Below are 26,671 nucleotides of genomic sequence, written 5' to 3'. Positions count from 1 at the left end.
TATAGAACAGCGCCTCCTTGTGTGGTAGCATTAAATTATTTAACACCGCTTTAAAGAAGTATTGGACGTTTTACAGCATTGCCTAACAATTTTTTTACAATTTGTTATCAGTTTTCACAGTTTTTAACCATAAAAGCAAGACGCAATTTTAAAAGGACCTGTGTTATTATTTACTTAATTGGATAAACATAGAATATGTCATGCTATATGATAGATAAATAAAGTCTTTATCTTCCTCTATGGATTTATTAATCGTCTAAAGGATGGAATAACTTTTCCATAATGACAACATTATAAAACAAGTTCAATTACATAAATCACACAAATTTAAAAGTTATACAGAAATCAGACAATGTAACAAATTACAAGAATCCTCTTCTCCCCAAGCTTTAATGTTTGCATGGTATGCTGTAAAACTAATTGACTAGATTTAAATGTGAAAGATGGAAAAGGATGTCCACACAGATCTGGAAGTAGACAAGCCATACATATTAATAGTTAGTAATCTCCCTTCATAGGGGTAAGGTTTTGAGGGTACGTGAAAAAATGATTCCTGAAAATTAATATGTGTAACAATTATCCTGATTATAAAAAATAAAAAAAACAGATGTCTCTCGAATGATCATGATGATTTTGATTTCAACACATCTCTATAAGGTCCCATCATGCGAACTGGAAACAATCAACAAATGATAACTATGGGGCATTAAACAGTTTATAAGTCAACACACACAGCTATTTCAACCATCGGTGAAATGAGACTTTCGGCCGGGCCGCCTAAGTGGTAACAGTTCTTTTTCTCCTGGGGTATTGTGTGGTAGCAACCTAGCAAACGCTCGTGGTATCTTTGTCCCTCCAGTGTCCCTGTTCGTGGGAGTAGACGGTTCGGGTTGTACATCCTCGGTTGGTGGGGGTGTATCAGTCTCGGCAGCTGGATCCAGGGTTGGTTGTGGTGGAGGCAGAGCTAGTTCCTGTGTAGCATTAGGAATTGCTTCCTCAATAGCAGTAGGTGCTGGTAACAACTGAGGGTGTTTTGCATGTTCATGAGTTAAAGGTGTTGATTTGCGACGCTGTGACTCAACTGCTTTCACGAGGGGATCTGTTGCATAACTGAAGAACGGGGAGAACTTTCTCAAGTGCTGTCCGTTACGTAGGGTGACCCTATCCGTTCCATCAACTCTGACCACGTATTGATGGAATTGCCGCACCTCAATCACTACACCTGTGCGTTCCCATCACCTGGGCTGGTTTCCAACAAGATTTTGAATAAACACATGGTCTCCAATATGCAGTGGGGGTAATCACCTAGTATGTTCTGACCACTTTTCATGGTCCCTGGAGTGGCGCTTCGCAAAAGCCCTCTCACGATGCGACAGTAACTCCTTCCATGTGGTTGATAACGTCCCATCAGTATTGGAATTGGATCACGAATGGGTCGGCCAAACAAAATGAGCGCTGGTGATGCCTTTGTTTCTGGATCAATCGAGTTTCTGTAGACCAGTAAAGCTCGCTGGAATTTATCAGTGTCTAAAGACCCTGTCGCCGATGTGTTATCCATAAGCATTCGTTAAACAGTCTTTACAGCAAGTTTTGCCCTAGAATTGGCATGTGGATTCGCAACTTAGCAAAGCCTGTGTCTGACACCCCAGTTCCGTAGAAACGCTCGTGTCTTACCAGCAGTGAACTGTGGTCCACCATCTGATGTCAACTCTGCCGGAATACCAAAGGTAACAAATGTCTCCCGAAGACATTTAACTAGTCCCTCTGCATCAGACTCAGACTTGTACACAATGGGCCAGTAAGAGTATCTGTCCACGACCACAACATAGTCAGTATTGTTGTAAGTGAAATTGTCAGCACAAATCTGTTGGAACGGGAACTCAGGTGGCTCAATTTCAACTGGGGGCTGCATGGGGTTTGATTTGGCTATTTTGTGGCAGTATAAGCATTGGTCTCTAATCCTTGCAATGTCAACAGTGATGTCTAGCAGGTATAACGAGTCAAAGGCCCTCGCCTGCATTGCACTGATGCCTTGGTGTGCGGCATGAAGTGCGTGAAGTACAGATTCATAGAGTACAGCTGGAATCACAATGCGATGACCCACAAGTATCACGCCATCCACTACACACATACTGGCTGATAAACGATGGTATGCTCTTTATTCTGGTGGCAAATATTTGATATGTTCTGGGAATCCCTGTGCTATGCATTGAACGAGGTTTCGGAGATTCGGGTCGGACGCTGTAGCCTCACGAAGCATGCCCCATGTAACCACTGTACATACAGAATGGGGAGTACTGGACGCTGCTGCCAATGTGGATCCATCATCATCATCATCCGATTGTTGGTAAAGACTAGTAAGTACCTCATGGATTGAAATATGCTCATCAGCAAGTGAATGAAGTTCCGCCGGGTCTCAGGGAATTTGGAGGCGTTCCGGATTGCCTGTTGGATAGCATGATGCTGCATCAGGACCGAGTTTCTTCTTGCCTGGAACATGGACCACCGTAAATCTGTATCCAAGTGTCTTCTCCTTGAGGTTAAGTAAGCGTCTTTTGGCAATATCAGTGAGTGAACGATCATTCAGGATCTGCAAGAGTGGCTTATGATCTGTGACTATGATAAGGTTTTTGCATCCAAGCACATAATATCGTGTTTGATGAAGAGCATACACGACAGCTAAAGCCTCACCCTCAATGGCAGCGTACCTACTATCTGCTGGATGAGTGAATCTTCTCCGCACAAGACAAACTTTCCAACCTTCAGGACAACATGCAGGGGTTCTGGAAGTTCAATGCTAGTATTTTTGCATCATGAGGAAGCCAACCCCATCAACCGACCAATCGGTGGAAAGACACGTCAATCGAGCAGGGTCAAATAAGCGGACACCATCCCTCATTTCTTGTATGATGGCTTCTTTGGACTGGTTGAATTGGCTGGTGAGTTCATCTGTCCACTCGAATTTTGTAGACGGTTTGAGCAGAGTGCGGAATGGCTTCATTTGCTTTGTTCTGGCAAAAGCATAGGCACCCTGGTTAATAAGTCCAAACCATGCCCATGCCCAAGTGATGTATGTAGGGATCGGGAAGTTACGAACAGCATCAGTAAACTTGGCACTGGGTCGGATATTGGTAGGTGTAATCGTTAAGCCTGCAAAATCGACAGTGTCTTGCGCGAATTGAAACTTGTAAGGGTTCAGTGTGATTCCATTTCTCGCACACATGTCAAGCCACTGGCATGTTTGGAAAAAAGCAGCCTTGACAGAGTATCATCAACGCATTTAACTTTGTTGTCAAAGTTGGTGATGATGACATCAAATCGCTGATTATATGCGTCACCGCTTGCTAGAAATCCCTGAGGAGCTACTTTGTAGCGATACCAACCCCACGGCGTGATGAAGGTGGTAAAGTGCCGATCCTCCTAACGGATAGGCACGGAATGGTAACCGTTCCATGCATCTGTCACAGTTTTCTTAGTGTTCTGTGGGACTTTGTCGGCCAGATGAAATGGGCTTGGCACGTGGTGTGTTTGGCGGACGGAACAACGGTTGAGAGGTTGCAGGTCTACCGTTCTTCTGGGGCTGCCGTCAGCTTTACTTGTGACCACCATCCTTGAACACCAAGTTGTGGGTGTGCTAGGACTCACTCGTTCGAGAACACCAATGCGGACATCTCTCTCAAGGTCAGCATGCACCTTTTCTTGCTCTGTTGGCAGCGGTGGGGCTGTTTTGCCGTCTTGGGCAGGAGCATAATACATAATCTGGGACGTGAGTGGAAGCAGTAATCTCAGAAGAATTAACATTACAGATAGGAAATTATTGATGGACCATTCCCAGTGAAGCAAGAACTTCTCGGCAAAGAAAAGCCTTATTCATTGTTTCTGAAACATAGCAAAGTAACCTAGTGGATTTGGGGGGGGGGGTGACATTGCATTAGTGGTTTTAACGTTAATATCCATAGCTCCAATCACACCTAGATTTTCTTTGATGGCTCCACGCATGGTTAGTTTGACTGCAAGAAGATCTTGCTTTGTGATTCCCATGTGATTGACATACTGTAATGGCATTATCGAACTTTTGCACCATGTTTCGGCTACCATAGCCATGTTCACAGATTTCAGTTTCGAGGTGTCATTCATTGGGTACCCAAACAATGTGTGGTCCTGAGGAACTGGTGTGACTGTTACTGTAAGTATTTGATGTGGCTTTGAAGGCCGTGCAATCCATCGGCCCTCGAACACATGGTGCTGAATACTATGTAATGTTTGTATGTCATATGATAGGCTTTCATCAGACACAGTACATAACTGATCATACACATAACCCACGTCGTTAACTATCTTAACTCTGTTTGAGTTTGAATTTTCATGTGGTCTACTGTTTTGATACTTATTGTTCCTATTCTTGGGACAGTTCCTTGAGGATGAGTCACGGTGACCCCAAGTACTACAATTGACACACTTGCTGCAACATGCCGTGAGATGTTCTTTAACCGCACATTTAACACATGTGAATGTCCACGCCTCAGTGTTTAGTTCTTGTCTTACGCTCATTTCTGTGGCCATGTGATGGGCCGCCACATACCCAACATCTCTTAGCAGGTTGTTCATTTGGCACCAACGGTTGTGAATTACCTACTGCACAAAGCGTATCACCAACAGCACTTTTTGGCACTTTGCCATGCTCCTTTGTGCGATGAATGAAACAGTCTCGTCCAGGTTCCTATCAGTCTTCGAGTCCCCGAGGAGATCAGACAGAATTTCCGGGTCAGCGATGCCCCTGATCAAATTGTCTTTTATAATCTCTTTACTGTAATCAAAGACATGCGCACACCCTGGCTCTTTACAGTTGGCCTTGTATTGACATAAGGCCGCCTGACCACTTAACGAAGCGAGATATGTTCGAATTCCAGTTGCAGGGGACTGGACCATGCGATTCATCTTCAGTCTATGTACGAGCGTGCTGTCTTCTTTAACAGCTAGTCTGTTCATAGCATTGAGAAGATCGTTCTCTGGCATTTTCGAAACATCACCCTGAATATCTCTCATTAAGTCTGTTCTAAGGTCACTATCACAACAATAAAACAAGGCTGTCGGTATCATGGCGTTGGTGATCGCCATGCCCACTTTGTACATGTTCCATTGCCTTTGGAAAGCAGACCACTGATCAGGGTCACATCCTGTACCAATGTTCGGCGATTCTAACTTTAGCTTGGTGGGTGGTACCGTAGTTGGAGCTGGGTGGGCATTCTTCTCATGGATCTTGGGGACGGCAGTTAAAGCAGCAGCAAATCCTGCCTCCAGGTCCTGTGATTCCCATTCGCAACCGTCATCTTGGCAAGTCAGTTTCACCATTGTCAAATGCTAGTAGGATGATTACTGTTAGTAGGATGATTACAACAATCTTTTTGTGGACATAAATAAAGTCTTTATCTTCCTCTATGGATTTATTTATCGTCTAAATGATGTCCACAAAGATCTGGAAGTAGACAAGACATACATATTAATACTTAGTTAATAGAGAGCATAAACCCTCATTTGGTGCATTTTAAAACGGCAAGTAAAATTAAAATGGAGTCAATACGCAATACATCCAATTAAGACCAGTATTCAGTAACCATACGATACGGTAAGTAAATAATTAAGCACTTGGTATTCATTATAAACACAAGGAATTGAGTGACCTCCTTTGATATGTAATGTCGAATTAGACAAAATAATGTTTACTTAACTCACCCGTTGTAAATACTAGCGTAATTATGTATATGGCAAATAAATACAAACGACCATTTCACAATTGAAAAACATTTTGACCGATCCATCCGAAGTTTTGAAATACAAGAAAGAAAATCACTAGAAGCATGTCTGCCTCCTTTGATAACCATATATTGACAACGACTTGTGATGCGCACAATTGGGAGAGTGGCGTACGTACGAAGCCGATTGCAACTGGATGGTCCGCAATCTTGGATAGTTATTGTAGGAAGAGTTGTGCTAAATCTTTTTGATATTTTATGTCAAAAATATTCTTGGTATATGATTTGGTAAATATTATAAAAAATAAAGAAGCATATTGTGACATGAGGAAATGGCAATTGGAATGCAAGTATTCAATTGACCTTATTAGCAACTAAACTGCCAATATTTTGCCTTCTGATTAGCAAAACTACTAACAATGAATGCATTGCCAAATCAAAGAATACATATTTACACAATTAGTCATATAATGACAAGGCTTGCACTGCAATATGCTACACTTTTCAAGAGGAACACATACGCAACTTTGGCTAAATATCTGTTTTAAAGTTTGATTTAGCTAAACCTTTTGTTCAAAATCACCCTTAAAGTGTCCAACATGATAAGTAAGCTGACGTTTAATTGCAACTTTGATTACACACAATTTTGACCCCGGAGAGCCCTATAATTAGTTATTGTTAGTGACATTAAAACATTTTATTCGTTGTATACCTAGGCATCCGCTGATCATGCTTTGCTTGTACGGTTCGACATTTCACACGATTTCGGATTGTCAGAAGTGTCAGTGTCAGAAGACTTAGCGCTCACCAGAACGTCCGTGTTCGAGCCTTTCGATTTAACTAGAGCCGATGTGCAACCGCCTGTTGTGATCGACGAACGGTTAAAAACGTAAAAAAGGTGTAATCGTTTAACTATTTATCAATCACTCGAAAATAGTGATGCTATTTAATAGTGAATAATACTGTTATACGTTAAATGCTTAACATTATAAATGCTATGCCCGTGTTAAACTGTTCGTTTCAGTGATCTTCCAGAGCCAGCTGTATCGAACAGTGTACTAACTGTTCCCGAAACTATAGAGTGATAATGATGATGGTTATGATAATAATGATGTTATGATGATGATAATTATGATGAATATTATTATGATGATGATGATGATGAATAAGATGTTATGATGAGAATTATTACGATGATGATTATTATGATGATGATGAATATGATGTAATGATGATGATGATGGTTATTAATTTATTATTATGCTGACGATTATTATGAAGCTGACGATTATTATGATGCTGACGATTATTATGATGATGATTATGGTGTAATGATGATGATAATTATGATGAATATTATTATGATGATGATGATGATGATGAATATGATGAAATGATGAGGATTATTATGATGAGGATTATTATGATGATGATTATTATTATGATGATTATTATGATGATGATTATTATAATGATGATGACGATTATTATGATGATGATTATTGTGTAATGATGCTGATAATTATAATGATGATGATTATCATGATGATGATTATTATGATGATGATGATGTTATTATGCTGATGATGATTATGCTGTAATGATCATGATGATGATGATTATTATTATTATGACGATTATGATGATGATGATGATGATGATTATTATTATTATGATGATGATTATTATGATGCTGACGATTATTATTATGATAATGATGATTATGGTGTAATGATGCTGGTAATTATAATGATGATGATTATTATGATGATGATTATTATGATGATGATGATGTTATTATGCTGATGATGATTATGCTGTAATGATAATGATGATGATGATTATTATTATTATGACGATTATGATTCTGACGATTATTATGATGATGATGATGATTATGATGATGAATGATGATTATTATGATGATGATTATGATGATGATAAAATTGAACTTATAAATAAAATGAACAATTTATGTGCAGTAAATACGATACTGTATTGTATTGTTAAGACGTGTGTATTCCTTATTATCACTTTAAAGTTATCCAAATATATGTAATAGAAATAAATTTATAGTTTGTTTTATTTTCAAAGCCGTCTCTGACTCTTGTATCTAGTCTATAATAACGCCTCATTTCGACGACGACATACCTGAAGCAAAAGACAAGAAAATCTTTTTTCAAATGGAATAATCTTCAATAAAGATAATATAATACTGTAACTAACAATATTCCATAGATTTAAAGAGTATCGACCAACATATTTTCAACGATTTATTCAAATTAGAAAAGGGGCCAAAAAAAGCCTGGTACTTGGGCCGAATGAGCTAAATCAGGGCCGAATGAGCCTGAAAAAACGGGGCCGAAAGAGCTTGGGGCCGAAAGAGCCGACAACCATATCAACAACAATTAACAACAACGCCATGAATCATTTATAATATGTAAATGTTTTAAAACTATGTATACATGAATTCATATATTTATCAGCTCAAGTTGTAAATTACGACGTCATTTATTAATTAATCAAAGATTATAAAAAATCACAGTTTTAACTATATAAATCTAGTTGTATATAGATCTAGAATCTATGCTGTTATTGGATACAAATACTAATGCTGCTGCTGTATTAAAGTAAATTCGATAAATGAACGAATAACTGCATAAAATAAAAATCATTAAAGAACTACTTGAATAGTATAAAAAAATATATAAAATTACTAAATACACAATAGCGCTGAACTTCGTTAATATTTTCATTGGCTATAATATTCGCAGGAACAATGAAATCTTCCTTAGGAATAATTCAAATTCATAGGAAGATAAGCGCGCGTGAAATGTGACGCGTATTTTGATTGGTTGTTATTTTTAGCAGAACCCTGATTGTCTATAACATTTGTAGGAACAATTAAATCTTCCTAAGGAAGAATTCGAAATTCACAGGAAGAATAAAGATGATGCGGCTAAAAGGGTAATAAGTCACGAATTCATCCTTAGGAAGATTTAAATCTTCCTTAGGAAGATTTAATTGTTAAATTGTTTAAATTTGACATTTAAATCTTCCTTAGGAAGATTTATATCTTCTATTGGAAGAATTTGTGACTTTAGATCCTCATGGTACGTCATAAACATGTTGACAGGAATATGTAAAGTACTAAATATGAGAACATAGCCTTTAAGTATAAACGCTTTTGCTCAAGCAATCCTCTGAAAATAAAAAGGTGCACGCACAAACTGTATTGATGTCGAGAATTGAGTGTAAAACTGTTCTATCTATAAAGCCTTTTCATTAGAGATAAAATTGTTTCATGCAGTGTAACAGTGTTACAAAGACGCGGATCATATGTTTCAAATGTTCTGGTGGTGTACTCAAATCAGCCAATGGAATAAATGAAGTGTTTTCATTCGTACCTAGCCGCGGGAAATTTTATTTGAATTTTATTGAACACTTACAAAGGTCAGGTAAGGTGAAAAGCTGGCTTAATACAGCCACGCCGAATAAAAATATAATTTAATCAAACTTTTATCATGGGAACCAGACTGCGTTTTGCTACCGTTTTGAAATGTGCCCGTATTGACCCATCTAGAAATTCGCTCAACAAACAAGAAAGGCGACCAAACAAGAAAAAGTGTTACAAATGAACAACACATTGATGAGGTTGATAAATGCTATCATATTTGATCAATACTCGCCGTTAGATAGATTATGCATAAAACGAGTATTTGCATTGAAGAACATGTATATATTTTATATAAATAGCGAACGATACAGTACAGTCAAGTTACCATTACCGGATCAGTAGCGTAATTAAGTTGCTCTGGTGAAAAGCAATTACTGTTTTGAGACTTCTTTTACACCAGTTTGATTAAATATTACCATTGCTTACTGATTCAGCACAGAGTCTTATTTTTTTCGCAGGCAAAATGTATTTGTGATACCATTTTTCGCCGCAGAATTCATGCATTAGCCAGGGATTTCAATAGATTTTAAAAACAAGGAGTCAATGACCCTAGCTGAAATAATTAGCGTTCAGAGTCTGCCAAAGCAAAAAATCATCAAAAGACTCTAAGGCGGCAATTTATATTGACTACAATGACCCCTGGTCTGAAATTTTGAGGAGTCAAATTGAAAAATGTTGGGGTCAATTTTGAAGCGCAAAAATAGGTGTACAAGAATTGTGTTTTTGTCTGTATTATTCAATTTTTTTTTAATGACATAATTTGCATACAAAATGATTCATATAAAGGAACACAAGTAATATCATACTCTTTTTATAAATAATACTATTGCTAACCCCTTAATTCCCCTTATTACTGGTATCAACTTATTTATAATTTATTTAACTAGCACCATTACTACTTTTGTTCACTATAAATTACTTGCAGTTATTCACAAGTGTCACTTCTTAGGTAAATGTATTGGCCAACAAAAATGTAGTTGTTGTTGAATTAGTCGTAAATTGGCGTATTTTTTTTTAAGTTTCAAAGGGACTTTCTCATTGAGTTTATTTATTCCACTGTGAGTTTTTCATTCTAAAAAATACATGTACCGAGTTGCAATTTAGGTACAAGACTTTTGCAACACGCACGCTTTCCATTCGTGACAGTCGACAGCAACAATTTCGCGCTCTTATTAAAACAAGGGTTTTACAAGGCATTCATGTATAGTGATTGGTGTACGCTGTTGATCGAAATTTGTACCAGCAAATAATGTGGCTGTAGAAAAACGATATGCTTTTGTTTTATAAATAGACATGATGAAATATACATGTACTGAAATTGAAGTGTTGACGCATAAAATTGTAATACGGGTATCGTTTTCACAACTTTCTCGCCATAAGTAATCAATTGCTCACCATAAAGGTGTGATGATGATGCTCAGCACCGTCTTTAAAGTACTTTTTAAAAACCGAATTACAACTTTCACAAACAATTAATCAGAGCCGAGTTAACACAGTTCACAAACGATTATGTAACGGTTAAGCAATTAACTTAGTCAATGACGTCACATGAAATACATTTAAAGTTGTCAATTCGCTAGACGCTACCCGCTAATCGGCGCCGCTTCAAAGGGCTGCTTTGAACTTTCACGACCTCGTGCTGTATTGTGTAAACTTATTTCGCAAAAAGTGTAACTAAGTACGGCGCCGTGTTCGTTGTCGCGTTAATTGGTCTTTCAGATATAAACAATTGTTGAACTCGCAGTTTGGATTTAAGTGTTGACAATTTATAATACGGGTCAAAAAGAAACTTTGAGTGTATGTCAATTAATAGTTGCTCGTTTTGTTAACAAAGCAATTAGTCAAAGGTGTTGTGTTTGGATTGTATTATGGATTATGCACCATAATTCAAAGGAACTGTTTTAACGGCATATGCATGTGCTTCTAATTTCCCAATTAATGCGCATACGCACTCTTTAAACGATGACATGTTTATTGGAAGAGATTAGATAAGATAAACTACGCCTGTGGTATCCCCTCTATGTATTGACCGAGTTTCCAATACTGGGGCATGAATGTCAATCAGAAGCATAAAGGGATTTACATCATGGAAATATGGTTAGATGTAAACTGACTGATGCGCGGGTCAAATTTTCGGTGCGTCAAAATGACGCACGGCAGAAAAATGGTCGGGTCAAAAACGAGTCATTTTCAAATTGCTCGCGTCAAAACGCAGGATTCTGCGTCTGTTGAAATCCCTGATTAGCGGATCAGCTAATTGTAGCCATAACGGATCACTTGACTGAAACCACTCAGGTGGGAATCTAACAGGCTATTTGAACTGTTTAAACATGAACTGTGTTGTTAACAATGACCAAGTTACATTGCCAGTAATAAATTATATTCATCTTTTTGTTATTAATTATTTTCTATATGTGATCTTGTATCCACACTTTATGTATTGTGTTCTCGTGTGAATTATCTGTTGAAAATCCTAAAAAGATCAAAAAGATATGTGCATCTTATCAACCATATAAATTGTTTGATCATATCTAATCATCGATATTGAACATGGAACATAAATCAAACATTAAGATTGAGATAATTTCTTGAAAGAATCAACAAGGTTTGCATATATTTTAATATAGCCTCTTTTCCTGTATATTCGGCCACTTAAGAGTAAAATTGACTTTTTCTACTAAATGAAAAGATTTTCGGCACAAGTAAGACATTAAATTAAACGCTTTATTTCTTCCCCACAAAAGTATGGCAAAATAATTTACAACGCAGGTATTTCCTTAGTAACAGGCCAATTCTAGTTGGGCACCCTAGCAACCCTGATATGTTGGTATCTTTCCTTTCAATCTGTTAAGTCATTTTTTTTATAGGAAAACAATAAATGTTTTAAGTAATTTGGATATAAATCACTAAATAAATATTCTAATAGACTAATAAACACAAAAACACTGTTTAAACATGAATATTTTCAGAATTATTGGTATTTACACAGCATGTGTAGCTGATTTTTCTTAATTTTTACCTAAATTTAAATTTTCTCCCCAAAAAATAACATGCGCATGTTTTTAAGCTAAATACAACATGTATATGTTATAGATTTTTTAAAATAAGCATAACTAACTTAAGTTTTATCAGAAATCTGTCATTATTACCAACATAATGGGGTGGATGAATCTTTAGGAATGGATGAAACAATAGGAAAGAAGGATAATAATTATATAGTATCAATATGCATATTATCACGCTTGATCCGTTATTGCTCTAATTCTTCAGGGTTTTTTTTGGCCCGATTTTATAGCCGAAATTCGACTATTCCCAATCGCAAAAAGTATACTTTTTTCCCAAAATTTGCTAAAAAATTCCCAATTGGGAAAAAAAGCTAATGACATCAGCTTTTTCGATTTTTAACAAATCGTAGTCTGATCAAGTCTCGTACAGTTTTTAGACTATACCGCGATTTGGATGACGTCGGCATTATTCATGTGCCCGATATTCTGTGTTGTTCAGGAGCTTATTATATTTGTGATGAAATTTAAGTGTTTTGTGATTCGGCTGAATGGAAAACAAATATGTCACACAATTCGAAATATTACTTGAAAAAGATTCCTTAGCAAAAATGTGGCCAAACAAAAACTGTTGATTTTTTTTTAAGCAAGCATCATTAAAAAAACAAACATCATCAACAAGTACAAGTCCTCCCATTGAAACTCCTTCCATTGTCAATGATAGTAATTTAATAAGAAGTGACTCTTTTGCATCGTCATCGTTGATTTCCGAAAGCAAAGTGCTGACTGATATTCAACATGTTGAAACTAGGGAAATAAGTTTGTGACTGAAGACTTTGTGTGAGTTTATTATGTATAAAACTGTTGATCATGATGGTGTTTGTTGAGTTTGTGATTAAAGATGTTGAACTCTTTCATGTAGTTTTAAATCCCAATTTATTTTCCCAATTTCTTGAAAATGCCAATAAAAATCCCAATTTCAAAGCCATGGGCTGTCTTCTCAAAATGCTGAGAAAAAGCCCTGTTCTTCATTTTATTTAAGGTGTTGCAAAATCTTAAACATGAATCAAAATTGTAATGGACTTTTACAGGCAGAAAGACTACTAAATGGCCTTTAAATTAATGCGTAAACGTCTTACTTTCCAACAGAGTATTAGCATGTGGCCGCCAAAAATGTTCAACCTCAATTTGGAAACAAGACGGAAGTCAACAAAGTCGTATATACATGTCAGCAGAACATACAGAAATGTTTGACAAAGAGTAGCTTCGATTACGACTCAAACAATGTGTTTTAAAGAACGAGCCTTAAAGATGCTGCATGCAAAATATCATCTAAAAATGTCAACTATATATCGCGATACGCAGTCTTGAACATCAAAGTGATCTGCTATGGGTAATGATCGGTAATGGTAACTTGACTGTATTGGTTGGTGCTATTTCAGTATTTGTGTTGGGAGGCATTGGGTGTTTTGTCCACCTGATAATATTTCGACGGATAGCTGTAAATAATACTGTTTAGGTGTGAATCATAACGGGAAACTTTCGCACATTTTATTGTCACCTCTGTACAACGTAAAAACAACATTGTTTTAATTCAAGATTATTTGTTCATATTCTTAACATGGCATTTAAAGGGATTTCAAGATCAATTTTTAAATATAATACATAAATTAAATGTATCTCAGTTAAAGATTCTACATGTTTCATTGTATACATTAACAATATAGAGAGTTTTGAGAATCTACATAAATATATTAAAACATTTTCAATAAATTGACAATATTTACAATACAAGGAACAGAAAGAACGTCACAAGATGCCGCACATATCGGTAGTGGCATGAAACATTCATAAACCTTTATGACAGTTGAATTAAATTACTTCTATAAGTTTTATTTTAATTAAGTTTCACTTGAATAATACCCCTGATAAACACGGAAAATAATCTTTGACGTGTAATACTGCCCATTGTGCCCATGAATTTAAAAAAAGACTTAAAATAAAGTGTTGCTTGTTGCATGTTATGTTTATTTTATTATTAATAGTCATCGTTTTAATATTTTATCAATGACAAGTTATTTTTCACCTTTTTCAATAATTATATTCTAAGGTAACAATGAAAATGTATTGTTATTGTTTACTTATTGATAAGCTTGAAGCCGTGTTCGTGACCGCTAATATTTATTCAAACAAGCTTACTAAGTGTTACCACATTTGAGCAAAAACAAATCGGTCAATACCATGATCATCGCTATTACTTGACTATGTAACAAAAAAATAACAACAATGAACATACTTTACTATGGCTGGATTGGTCATTGTCGGCTCAGGTACACTACTACTGCTAATTGGGTCATTGTCGACATTTATCCCGGGTACTCTTAAGTATACTTACATGTACCCTGGGTACGGTAAATATACTAAAAAGTACTCGGGAATTTTAACGTTACCGGTAAATTGGTCGTTGTCGGCTTTTAAAAAAACATTATTGTGATAACACTTATGTCAATTGTCTGTGAAATTGCCTCTATATTATCGAAACTCATACTCAAACAGATTGTTGATGCATTTTTAAAGAAGAGAAGTTTGTTTAACATAAACAATATCGTTTAACGGTAATCGGTAACGCGTTTTATTACATTGGATTTTGGGCGGGAATACAACTCGGGAACAGTCTAATATCTACCGGGTACGTTTAAGTATATTTAAGTAAATTTTTTAGTATATTTACCGTACCCGGGGTACATTTAAGTATACTTAAGAGTACCCAGGGTACATGTTAGTAGTACCCGAGCCGACAATGACCAATTGAGCCATACTATGTCAAGATAAAGTTTCCAAATCATAAAAAATGAATATAAAAATGTTTGTAAAAGACAGTATTTTTTTATTTGAATCATTCTTGGATTGGCTTTTATTGCACAGTACGCACTATCTGGTATTGTTGACCAGAGCCCTACTTTAAAACAAGTTGGCCTACCTAAACACATCTTATACAAAATGTATTGAAAAAAAACAACATGCACTAATATATCAAGATTAGTTTTTCAGATCACTTAATGTAATGATTGGAACTGTCAAGTGGTTTGCAATATTTTGACACATGTGTAAGTGTTGTGACCATATCTGTCTCATGAAATTGCTTATGAATGAACATTTTCAGAATGGCACATACACAGAAAAGTGTGGCGGCCTCCAAAATGTTCAAAACGAGGAAACGAAAGACAGAAAGCAATACCTTGGAAAGTGACCTGAAAAGGGAGAGCACAATTAGAAAGGCCTTTGATTCCAAAATCCAAACAAGTGTAAACACTATATCGGCTAGGGTAAGTCCAGAGACATTAACTTCCGACCAAACAATAGATGACTTGAACTCTGTTTGTGTCAAAATTGAGACTGATGAATGGTATAACACGGCTTCTGATTTTTATTCTGTTTGTGCCAAATCAGAACAGGTTCTATTGGAAGAGAGACATCCAGATAGCAACAAACAAAACGGCTTCACCTCTGAATGTGTGAAATCAGAAAAGACAGAATGTGAAGTTATGCGACAACATGTTACCAGGCAAGATTGCTTCAATTCTGTATGTGTGAACAAAAACTTAACTTCCAATTCAAATGCAAAAGATGAAATTTATTCTGTATGTGGGGCAACACAACAGTTTCTAAATCCTCTTACAGACCAGGGTTATATAACAGCATATGACTTCAATAATGAATTTGGTATAGCTAAACAAAATATAAAGACAGAAACAGACAATGAAAATACAACAGCAAATAAAAGTACACATTCAAAAACACCAGAGAATCAAGATGAACTGGCGGACCAATATTCTGTATATCTGACATGGGAAAAGATTGAACTTTCAGATGTTGACAAATATTGTGCTAAATCAGTTGTGGGTGGAGGGACAATACAAATGGACCAATACTCCCACTTAAATGTTCCAAGACATTCAAACTCAGAAAAAGGTGAGTCATTTTCATTTATATGCTATAGGAACACCCATGGCTGGCGGGTGATTAAGGGGCGTTCAGGTGAATTATGTCCACTCAGTAACTCAAACAATTAATATGGGATCACCATGAAACTTTAATTATGTAATAATATCAAAGCACAGTTTTTACAACAAGCCAGATTGCATTAAGCTGTTGGTAGTTATGGTCCATGAATTGAAAAAAACTTTATTTACATTATCTGCTTGCTTAATCCGATTGTTTACATGGGATCATCATGAAACATGGTGGCTATGTTTGTGGGTATTAAATATCATTCAAGTTTGATAATCAGCTAAATTGCAGTACCCCCCCCCCCCCCCCCCCCCCCCTATATAAAGGCCCTTGCATTATCAAGTATTTGCCATATTAAAGTCGTCTGCTTTCTAATAGGTAGTTAAACAGCTAGAAGATATTTCATCGGAACCAAAATACCATAAAAGTGATAAGATGTCCTGGAAAAGCATGTTGAGGATTGAATGTCAAACTGTGGTATATGCTGAATATTTCTAGATTAGAGACCGTAGTTTCACACTGATTGACTCAACCCTTTCTGTGAAGACTATACAAGCTGATACAAGATGACAGTTTCTTCATTTCTTATTGCTGCTGTTGCTGCATTCAATTTTTGACTGAAACGACTGCATCAGTATTTTGTTATCTTTTGAATGTTTAATTTTGAATCTTCTGAGAGGTGCTATGGATTTATTAACCCTTTGCATGCTGGGAAATTTGTCTTCTGCTAAAATGTCGTCTGCTGAATTTGTAAAATAAGCATTTTCTTCATTTTTTTTCAAAGCATACTACAATGTATCAGAATAGCAAACAGTTTGGATCCAGATGAGATGCCATGTTTTGTGGCGTCTCATCTGGATCCAAACTGTTTGCAAAGGCCTTCAAAATTCGGTTCCAGCACTGAAAGGGTTAAGTTTTGTTGACATCATACATATTTAATTGATAATGTTTACAAAATCTTGCGTTTTCTAATTTTTCTTTGGAACTTGTATAGTGGATTGTTTAGAATGTCTGATGTAAGATTCAGACTTGAAAATTTGTGGGGCATTTTATTTCATGGATGAGAGGACCCAAAATCTTAACAATATGTTAATAATATTATATTTTACTTTATGATGCCCTTGTTTAAGTGTGCCAATTATGAATACTCAATACACTTTAAATCTGGTATAAGCAAAAAGACTCACTCAAAATCAGTATTTTGGAAAAGTTTCTTAGTAATAACAAAAGATTAATTTGAATGATCTGCTTGTAGAGAATGCTGTGACAAGAACTCCCCCGCTTTTCCTGGAACCAGCTAAGATTAAATTGAAGGAAAAGGGTGACCATGTGAAGAAATTTAAAGTATGTATAAGTAACCAGTCATTTATTTTCCTCTTATTGCAATCAATTATAGGGAGGTATTAAGTACTGTACTGGTCCATACCGGTACCTACACATGTCTGTCCTGAAGATTGTGGCTCCAACCTATCTTTTACTATTGGGTGGACCTTGCTCAAACTTTCACTGTTGAATGACTTTCATGTGTGATTATCATTAAGTAAGGAACATTGGCTGCAACAAGTTTTTACAGAATTATGGTCCTTAGTTGTGTTTCTGAATAAGAAAATATAGTCCCAAAATGTTCGTGTTTTAAAATCTTTAGCTGCTTGGCAGATTTTCTCAAACTTTCACTGCCTGATTAATCTTAATGTAAAGACGATGGTTAAGAATAACATTTTTGCTGTTATCAGTATTTGCGGAATACATTCCCTTTGTCTGCTGTTTAGGTAGAGTGTTGTGTTTGTGAATGAGATATTTCATAGCTGTAAGCCTGTTGCATGGGATGCTTTTTTGTTTTGATTAAAAGATAAATGTTATCAGAATAAAATGTGTTAAATATAATGTATATTATTCATATTCAACACCATTGCAGAAAATGAAGAAAAGAAGGTCCCCAGAAAAAGACAAGACTGAGTATATTCTGCAAGAGAGGAACCTATCCAGCTGTATGAGCCTGGAACCTTGTGATAATGACCATTTTCTCTGTAAGCACAAGAACAAAACATCCATTACCTTGCATTAGAAAGTCTCAGGAAAGACCACACATCATAATAATATTTTTTAGCTCCCTGAGCACTTTGTTTGCAAGTTGAGCTTAAGTGGTATGTTTGGCGTCATGTGTTGTGCATGGTCAACAGTTGGCTTGTTACCACTCTACAGACACCAGTTAAATCAATATAGAAAAAAACTATGCTAATTTGTTAAATCATTGAAAATCTGTATTACTATTCTAGAAGACACATTTATTAATCAATCTTGATGAAACTTGGTAAAAATAACACAATTTAAATGCCTCATCTGTGGCTGTTTTTGATTAAACTTGTGTCTTTTTCATATCAAAACCTAAGTGGGGCACATGAAGTAACAAACTAAGTCACAAGATCAAATTTTTTACCTATTTGTTTACAATTGAACCTTGAACTTGGGTCAGATGTTGTGTTGCTAATAACTCAGAAAGTAAAAGAACATTTGATGAAACCATATGAGCTTATCATGTGAACTGATGACTCTGGGAATATAAATAATAAAGGGTCTTGTGATGAAAAGGCTGTCTTTCAGATATTTTCTAAATTAGCGGTTTTATACTTTTCATTATACGTGTAAATATAAGTGTTTTTTTTTAATCTGATGTTCTGGTAGCTGATATAAGTCTTTGACTTAGTTTGATTATTGCCAAGTGTTTATTTGCTCTCTTAGACTGTGGAGAATGCAATAAGGAGTTTGACGGGGACTGCCCTGTCCATGGACCCTATAACTACATACAGGACAAGGAGGTGAAGATGTGTTTATTTTAAAAACATAAACTACATGTAGTACAAAAATAAGGAAAACACCAAATATATTTCTATTATAGTATCATGATAGAGTATTGGTATAAAGTATCATGGGCATATAAGACTGTTACTTAGAAAGTGTTTTAACGTTTATAATGTCGATTAATATAAGAAATGCCTTAAATATGCACTTATTGTTCTTATTTAAAATAGTGTTTACACTACATATACTTTAATATAAACTGCAGGTGCCAGAAGAAGACCATCTTAAAGCTGAGCATACCTTGCCAGATTGCCTTGAAATAAAAACATCCGAAATAGCTGGAGCTGGTCTTGGTGTGTTTTCCAAGGAGGGACTGGAATCCAGGATCATGTTTGGACCGTATGGGGGAGATATCATCACTGACAACCCCAAGTCAGGGTATTGCTGGCAGAGGAAGGTGATGCTAAGCTTGATGCATTGATACTTATTTGTAGTTAGAGATGCGAGGGTAATTAAAAAAATTCTAAATGTTAGAAAATAAAGTCATGAATTTTCAACAAATGAATTCTCTATCTAGGAGTCTATAGAGGGGATTTAATGTGTATTATACCACCACAGAGTGGGAGGCATGAAACATTGTACTTTCCCGTCTGTCCCTCCGCTTGTCTGTTCACCCCAAAGCTTGTAATTTGATTACTCTTTATCTAGTGGTAAGATCTTGTGCATACTGTTGAATGCCTTTATTGTGTAGATGATTGTAAAAAAGGCATTGGACATTCCAGGTGTTTTGGCAGGATTATGGTTTTTATGCCCTCAGTAGGGTGGCATATAGCATTTGAACCATCCGTCCGTCCGTCCAAAAACTTTAACTTTGGCCATAACTTTTGCAATATTGAAGATAGCAACTTGATATTTGGCATGCATGTGTATCTCATGGAGCTGCACATTTTGAGTGGTGAAAGGTCAAGGTCATCCTTCAAGGTCAAAGGTCATAAAACAAATACAAGGGAAGTAACAAGCTTTAAAGGAAGATAATTTCTATTTATCATTTGACAGGTACAGATCATTTTCACTAGGGAAGTAATATATAAAATATTACTTCCCTTGTGAAAATGATCTATACCTACCAAATGATATAATCCATAGGGATATGATACATTTTTTTACGCCTCCGGTAGGGCGGCATATAGCAGTTGAACTGTCCGTCAGTCAGTCAGTCTGTCCGTCAGAAAACTTTAGCATTGGCCATCACTTATGCAATATTGAAGATAGCAACTTGATATTTGGCATGCACGTGTATCTCATGGAGCTGAACATTTTGAGTGGTGAAAGGTCAAGGTCATCCTTCAAGGTCAAAGGTCTAATATATGGCTTCAAAGTGGCGCAGTAGGGGGCATAGTGTTTCTGACAAACACATCTCTTGTTTAAAATCAAAGCGGCGCAGTAGTGGAAATTGTGTTTCTGACAAACACATCTCTTGTTTGTCTATAGTTGAATTCTGACGCATGTGTTGTCAATGCCTTTATCTATATGGTGATTTTTGTTCAAACTTTCGAATATGAATTACCTAAATGCATAGATGATTGCAACAACAGAAAAAGTTTTGTTGCAGCAAGTTTTGGCAGAATTATCGCATTTGTCTGTTTTACCACTATGGAATATTATAGTCACAACGTTGTTTTATTCCACTTATCTTTAACTACCAGGATGATATTGATCCCGTTTTCTTAGTGGGGTTATCTTTATTTTCTAGAGATAATAGTTATGAAAGGAACTTTTTCTGTGACAAGATTTGGCAGAGTTATGGCCCTTTGTTTGGTTTTCACTATATAATACATAGGCACAAATATTGCTTTGTAATTACTCTTAAGTGCTTGGAAGAGTTTTCTAAGACTTTAAAAGTTGACTGTTAGTATTGTGCAGATGGTGGTTAAAAGAGAAATTTCGACAGCAATAGCTTTGACTAAATAATGGCCTTTTTGTGTTTGTCTGCTGTGGAATTAATTATTGCATTGGCTGTATCCAAACGTATGTTGTTTGGGCATCAATATCTGTGACACATTTCTTGCTGAAATGTAATCATGCTGGCAAGTAAAGATTTCACACATCTCATTATATAAAGCAAGTGTGTAACAAGGCTATAGATAACTTTAGGAGTATATTGGGTAATCAACCCGTTTTTGACAACAAATGGGTTTTTGTAAATTCAATCGAGTTTTAGCAAAAATTTTAACCCCCTACTTTTGAGCTTAATTGGGGTTTTCAACCCCGGTTTTTAAACTAAATTAGGTAATTTAGGGAATGCCATATATCATATAATACAAATCTACTAAGGTTACTATATTATTTATACAAATGTAATTCAAAAAGGAATTAAAGTAAAAAATAAGAACAAATTACTAAGTATGTTTGTGTTGTAGAAAATATTTATGATCATTTCCACTGTTGTGTTTATAAGGGCATTCTTTGGTATTCTGGTCTATCAGTGTTGCTCTTTATAACAAGTATATTAGTTATCAGATTTTCGTGTGTATCAATCATATTTACTGTTGGTTGTTTATAGTAAGATTCTATGCAATTCAGATCTATAAGGATGGCAAAGGGAGTCACTTTGTGAATGCCCAGAACAAAGCCACTTCTAACTGGATGAGATACGTGAACTATGCTATGACGGAGGCAGATCAGAACCTTGTAGCATTCCAGTACAAAGGAGGCATCCATTACTGCACATTGAAGCCAGTTTTACCAGGTATATACCCCTGTTGTATGACTAAAGATATGTATTTTCAATGTGAATCTGTCTGATTTGAGCAGTCTCAAATTGGTTATACGGGTTCAATTTCCTGTACTAGTGGGTGGGAGTTTGTATGATTATCTCCATACGGAAAAGGTGTTATTTTCTCCGGATTCTCTGATTTCCCCCACAGTGCAACACAGCTACCGTTTATGAATACCTCAGAGTTATAAATAGATAGTTGGACATTGCAACTTGAATTCAAACTTCTTCCCAATTCTGGGTGCTGTTTTAGACATATTTAGGGTCCTTGCATAATGCAGCCTCATTCATAGAAAAACCTAATAAAAGTCATTGTATACACAACACTTAATATAAGGTAAATCCAAGTAATTGAAAAACCTGCTTCTCACTATGTCTGAACAGTCTTGAACAAATAATGTTTGTTTTACCATTTTGCCTTTCTGCTCCAACATTCCCTTTAAATTATTTAACATTTAGAAATAGCAAGAAAACACATAACCAAACTTTGAGTTTGAATTAAAACCTGTCCTAAATATCAGTCTAAGAATCAAAAATATAATATGTTGAGATCAACTAGAAGAACTTAGAATTTGTATGTAATTAAATTAACACATTTGCACATTTTGAAGATATAAATGTGGGGTATCAGTCACATTTGTTACACAGTTCTAGTTGAGACATCCAGTGTTTGTTGAAAAAAATTTAAGATTTGCAGATGTTTTATAAATAACTTGTAAATAATTCTATTGGTTCAGGTGAGGAATTGCTGGTCTGGTACAGAGATGAATTAGCCAGAGAACTTGGCCTCATCAGACCCAAAAACCTGCCGAGTAGTTATTCGAGTAACAACAGTGGTCACTTTAATGAACACATGAGTATTCATGCAGGAAAGAGACTGTACAAGTGTGAGGAGTGTGGTTATGCATGTAACAAGAGTGGTAACTTGAAGGCACACATGAGGATACATTCAGGAGATAAACTGTACAAGTGTGAGCAGTGTGGTTATGCTTGTAACAAGAGTGGTAACTTGAAGGCACACATGAGGATACATTCAGGAGAGAGACCATACAAGTGTGAGGAGTGTGGTTATGCTTGTTACCAGAGTAATGACCTGAAGAAACACATGAGGATACATACAGAAGAGAGACTGTACAAGTGTGAGGTGTGTGGTAAAGCATTTAAACAGAGTGGTAGCTTGAAGACACATATGACGATACATACAGAAGAACGACCGTACAAGTGTGAGGTGTGTGGCCATTCTTGTAAACGTAGTGAGCACTTGAAGACACACATGATGATACATAAAGGAGAGAGACCGCACAAGTGTGAGGTGTGCAGTTTTGCATTTAAAACGAGTTCTGACTTGAAGACACACATGAGGATACATACAGGAGAAAGACCGTACAAGTGTGAGGTGTGTGGTAAAGCATTTAAACAGAGTGGTACCTTGAAGACACACATAAAGATACATACAGAAGAACGACCGTACAAGTGTGTGGTGTGTAACCATTCTTGTAAATGTAGTGAGCACTTGAAGACACACATGATGATACATAAAAGAGAGACCGCACAAGTGTGAGGTGTGCAGTTATGCATTTAAAACGAGTTCTGACTTGAAGACACACATGAGGATACATACAGGAGAAAGACCTTACAAGTGTGAGGTGTGTGTCTATGCTTGTAATCATAGTTCTGACTTAAAGAAACACATGAAGATACATACAGGAGAAAGACCATACATGTGTGAGGTGTGTGGCTATGCTTGTAATCAGAGTTTTGAATTGAAGAAACACATGAGGATACATACAGGAGAAAGGCCGTATTAGTGTGATGTGTGTGGCTATTCCTGTAAGTATAATGGTCACTTTAAGACACACATGATGATTCATACAGGAGAGAGACCACACAAATGTGAGGTGTGAGGTTATGAATGTAACAGGAGTGATCACTTGAAGACACACATGAGGAGGATACATTCAGGAGAAAGACTGTACAAGTGTGAGGAGTGTGGTTATGTTTGTAACCAGAGTGTACAAGTGTGAGGAGTGTGGTTATGTTTGTAACCAGAGTAGTACATTGAAGGCACACATGAGGATATATTCAGGAGAGATGTACAAGTGTGAGGAGTGTGGTTTTGCTTGTAACCAGAGTTCTGACTTGAAGAAACACATGAGGATACATACAGAACAGAGACTGTACAAATGTGAGGTGTGTGGTAGAGCATTTTAACAGAGTGGTACATTGACAACACATGAAGCTTCTTAAAGGAGAGAGACCGTTCACGTGGGATGTGTGTGGCTTTTCATTTAAACACAGAAGTCACTTGAAAAAACACTTGATGATACATTTAAGCGAGAAACAAGTGTGAGTTGTGGTTATGCATGTAAGAAGAGTGGTCACTTGAAGACACACATGAGGATACATTCACGAGAAAGGCTGTAAAAGTGTGAGGAATGTGGCTCTGCATCTAACACTAGTGGTAACTTGTAGAAGCACATGAGGATACATAATTGAAGAAATATTTAAAACAGGAAAATATCACAAATCTCCGATAAAAGAAGTGCTATTACTTCTTGTGATCAATATAAACTTGTATAGTAAGATAACAAAACAATCTTCTCATAAACCAGGGTTGGCATATTGATCGGTCAATTGAGTATTGACCGGGCTGGCGGTCAATACCCGGTTAAAACCGGTCAATACTGGTCATTATTGGTCAATACTGGTCGATTGAAAATTGTAGCATTTAAACATGACAAAGGAAGAATTTAAGCTATTCTATATTAAATCAATCATTATTCTGTAATTGATCAACTTTTTTTGAGTTATCTATTGTAAAAAAAGCTTTAAAGCTGTAAAAAAATACTTCTTTATTATTTATGGAAACGGTCTCAAATACAAAAGAACTAAGGCAATATCTTTATCTCAGTGTATCACATCTGTTACTGAAGTATTATTACTATTGTAGTTACCATAGTATTTCACTGATCTTTTGATATATCTATTTGATAAGCTGATGGACAAACAGAACTCTTGTGGTTTCTAGTGTCATAAATGATCTGGCCCCTAAGCCTTAATTGGTAATAAAATGCATGCACTGGTATGTCTCTGATAGTTACAATGAAGCAAATCTGCCCTTAGGCTATTTCATTTCACTCAAACAAAATGAGATAACTTGCTATTAATATTATTAATTTAATAGTTACTTCTAAATTGTCTCCTTTCTATATTAAGAGGGTTTTCTTATTTTAAAGTTCAATTGGTCTTCAAATGAATAAACAATCAAAGTTCTTGATTTTGGCAACAAATAATGTTGACCAATTGTGGGTCTACTCTAGACTCTTCTTTTCATTTATTTCTTTCTTTTAATAATTATTTCTTATTAAGTTTTGTTTTATATCAATGGTAAAATAAAATATTTTTTCACTATTTTGTTAAAGAAATCCAGGCAAGAATACATGACAAGTAAGGGTTGTGTCAAAGGTGCCATGTAAGGCCCTATTATCAGCTTTGGGTGCCCTAACCTGTTTAGGTTTGAAGACTGTGAAAGACTGTGGAGACAGTGGGGCATGTGGAACAACTAATACACAGTCATTGACAGGTTCTTGTTGAATCAAGCACAGAATTTTCTGAGCATTCATAATTTGTTAGAATTGAAAAAAAATTCAATCGACCAGCAAAATCCAATTGACCAACTTGACTCATTTGCAAAATTTTGAGAGATTGGCCTACAATTTGCATGAACAGGTATAAAATAGTGGGGTTTAATAGCTTAAGACATTATTGGCAACATGGCTGTTTAATTTATATTATCAATATTGTTTAATTAAGCATGGAATATTAATCAAAATTGGGGGTAAAGTTCAATCGACCAGTATTGACCAGTAATGTTCACTTTGGGAGTATTGACCGGGGCGGTTTTAACCGGTAAAAACCGCCGGTTAAAACCGGGGGCGGTCGATTGGTGCCAACCCTGTCTTAAACGATAAGCCATGAAGGCTTATTGGGTTTTGGCAGTTTTTGAAGAAGTCCTATCGAAACAATGAAGAAATGCGAGGATTAAAATGTGTTCCATGTATTTGTTTCGTATCAGATCGAAAATGCCCATAGACATTATTAACTAAAACAAGGGATAAAATATACAATTTATATTTACGCAAAAACAAGCTACCAGTATATTGCAGTAAAGCAGGACATTGTCCGTATGTGGTCCAAGCGTTGTATTTCATACTCACAAGTTTGGTTGGTGAAAACTTTAAATACAAAAGGTCCAAAGAAATTCTCCTTAATAATGGGTGATTATTTTCAGTTATTCGTGCATTTCGTTATTTATTCGAACTGTCTTTTTATCTAAAATGTTATTCCTGGCGAAAATATTATTGAATTGAAATTTTGTTGAATTTGGTGAGACTTTTTTAGTTTCTTTTTTTCCCATCAAATTTTATGTTGCGATGATTTTGTGCTTTCATAGTAAACATAATGTTACTATTGAAATTTTGAGATGCATATTATAATACATTACAATTCTAAAACCACACGTTGTAAGCACAGCTCAACTCATCGAAGGAAATAAAATATCATGCGATTTTTGAACTTGTAAGTTTACCGATTTACGATCGTTTTATTCGAAGGTAACTCAACTATACACACTCATATCTAATCTATAGCACAGCGCGTTTCGATCAGTTTCTGACAAACAAAAGATTAAAGAGCGAAATAAATGAGCTGGAGAAGAAGCAGGATACCACTCGAGTTACTTCTTCGGACTACAAAGACAATGTGGTTGGGGAGAGTGATGAGTAGGATGCGCGCGCAGATGATTGATGGCCCCATGGAGACTAGGATCGAATTTCCCGCCAATTGTGGGGTGACGACAGAACGTTGCGTGCAC

General features: G+C 36.0%; 1 protein-coding gene and 1 long non-coding RNA gene across 3 annotated transcripts; both read left to right on the top strand.

The window, feature by feature from the left end:
- Nucleotides 1-9,317: 9,317 nt before the first annotated feature.
- On the top strand, nucleotides 9,318-23,510 carry LOC127877846 (histone-lysine N-methyltransferase PRDM9-like). The gene is made up of 8 exons (XM_052424134.1): nucleotides 9,318-9,407; nucleotides 15,376-16,184; nucleotides 17,479-17,567; nucleotides 18,139-18,250; nucleotides 18,963-19,039; nucleotides 19,288-19,479; nucleotides 21,606-21,771; nucleotides 22,536-23,510. The coding sequence occupies exons 1-8, from the start codon at nucleotides 9,388-9,390 to the stop codon at nucleotides 23,357-23,359; spliced, it is 2,289 nt and encodes a 762-aa protein (XP_052280094.1). The 5' UTR covers nucleotides 9,318-9,387; the 3' UTR covers nucleotides 23,360-23,510.
- Nucleotides 23,511-23,615: 105 nt separating this feature from the next.
- Nucleotides 23,616-26,185, top strand: LOC127877859 (uncharacterized). Of its 2 annotated transcripts, none has more exons than XR_008048643.1 (2): nucleotides 23,616-23,808; nucleotides 23,890-26,185. It is a non-coding gene; the product is annotated as an uncharacterized LOC127877859 (long non-coding RNA). The 2 variants fall into 2 exon arrangements; XR_008048644.1 differs by having other exon boundaries at nucleotides 23,616-23,848.
- Nucleotides 26,186-26,671: the final 486 nt, after the last annotated feature.

This window comes from Dreissena polymorpha, chromosome 4, assembly GCF_020536995.1.
Source record: "Dreissena polymorpha isolate Duluth1 chromosome 4, UMN_Dpol_1.0, whole genome shotgun sequence".
NCBI lineage: Eukaryota > Metazoa > Mollusca > Bivalvia > Myida > Dreissenidae > Dreissena > Dreissena polymorpha.
This window is presented reverse-complemented; position numbering and strand designations above follow the sequence as displayed.

Coding starts and splice junctions, on each gene's coding strand:
- LOC127877846 (XM_052424134.1), top strand. CDS start 9,388: ATGAACAACACATTGATGAG. Junction 19,040..19,287: donor ACTACATACAGGACAAGGAG/GTGAAGATGTGT, acceptor TATAAACTGCAG/GTGCCAGAAGAAGACCATCT. Junction 19,480..21,605: donor GGTATTGCTGGCAGAGGAAG/GTGATGCTAAGC, acceptor TATGCAATTCAG/ATCTATAAGGATGGCAAAGG.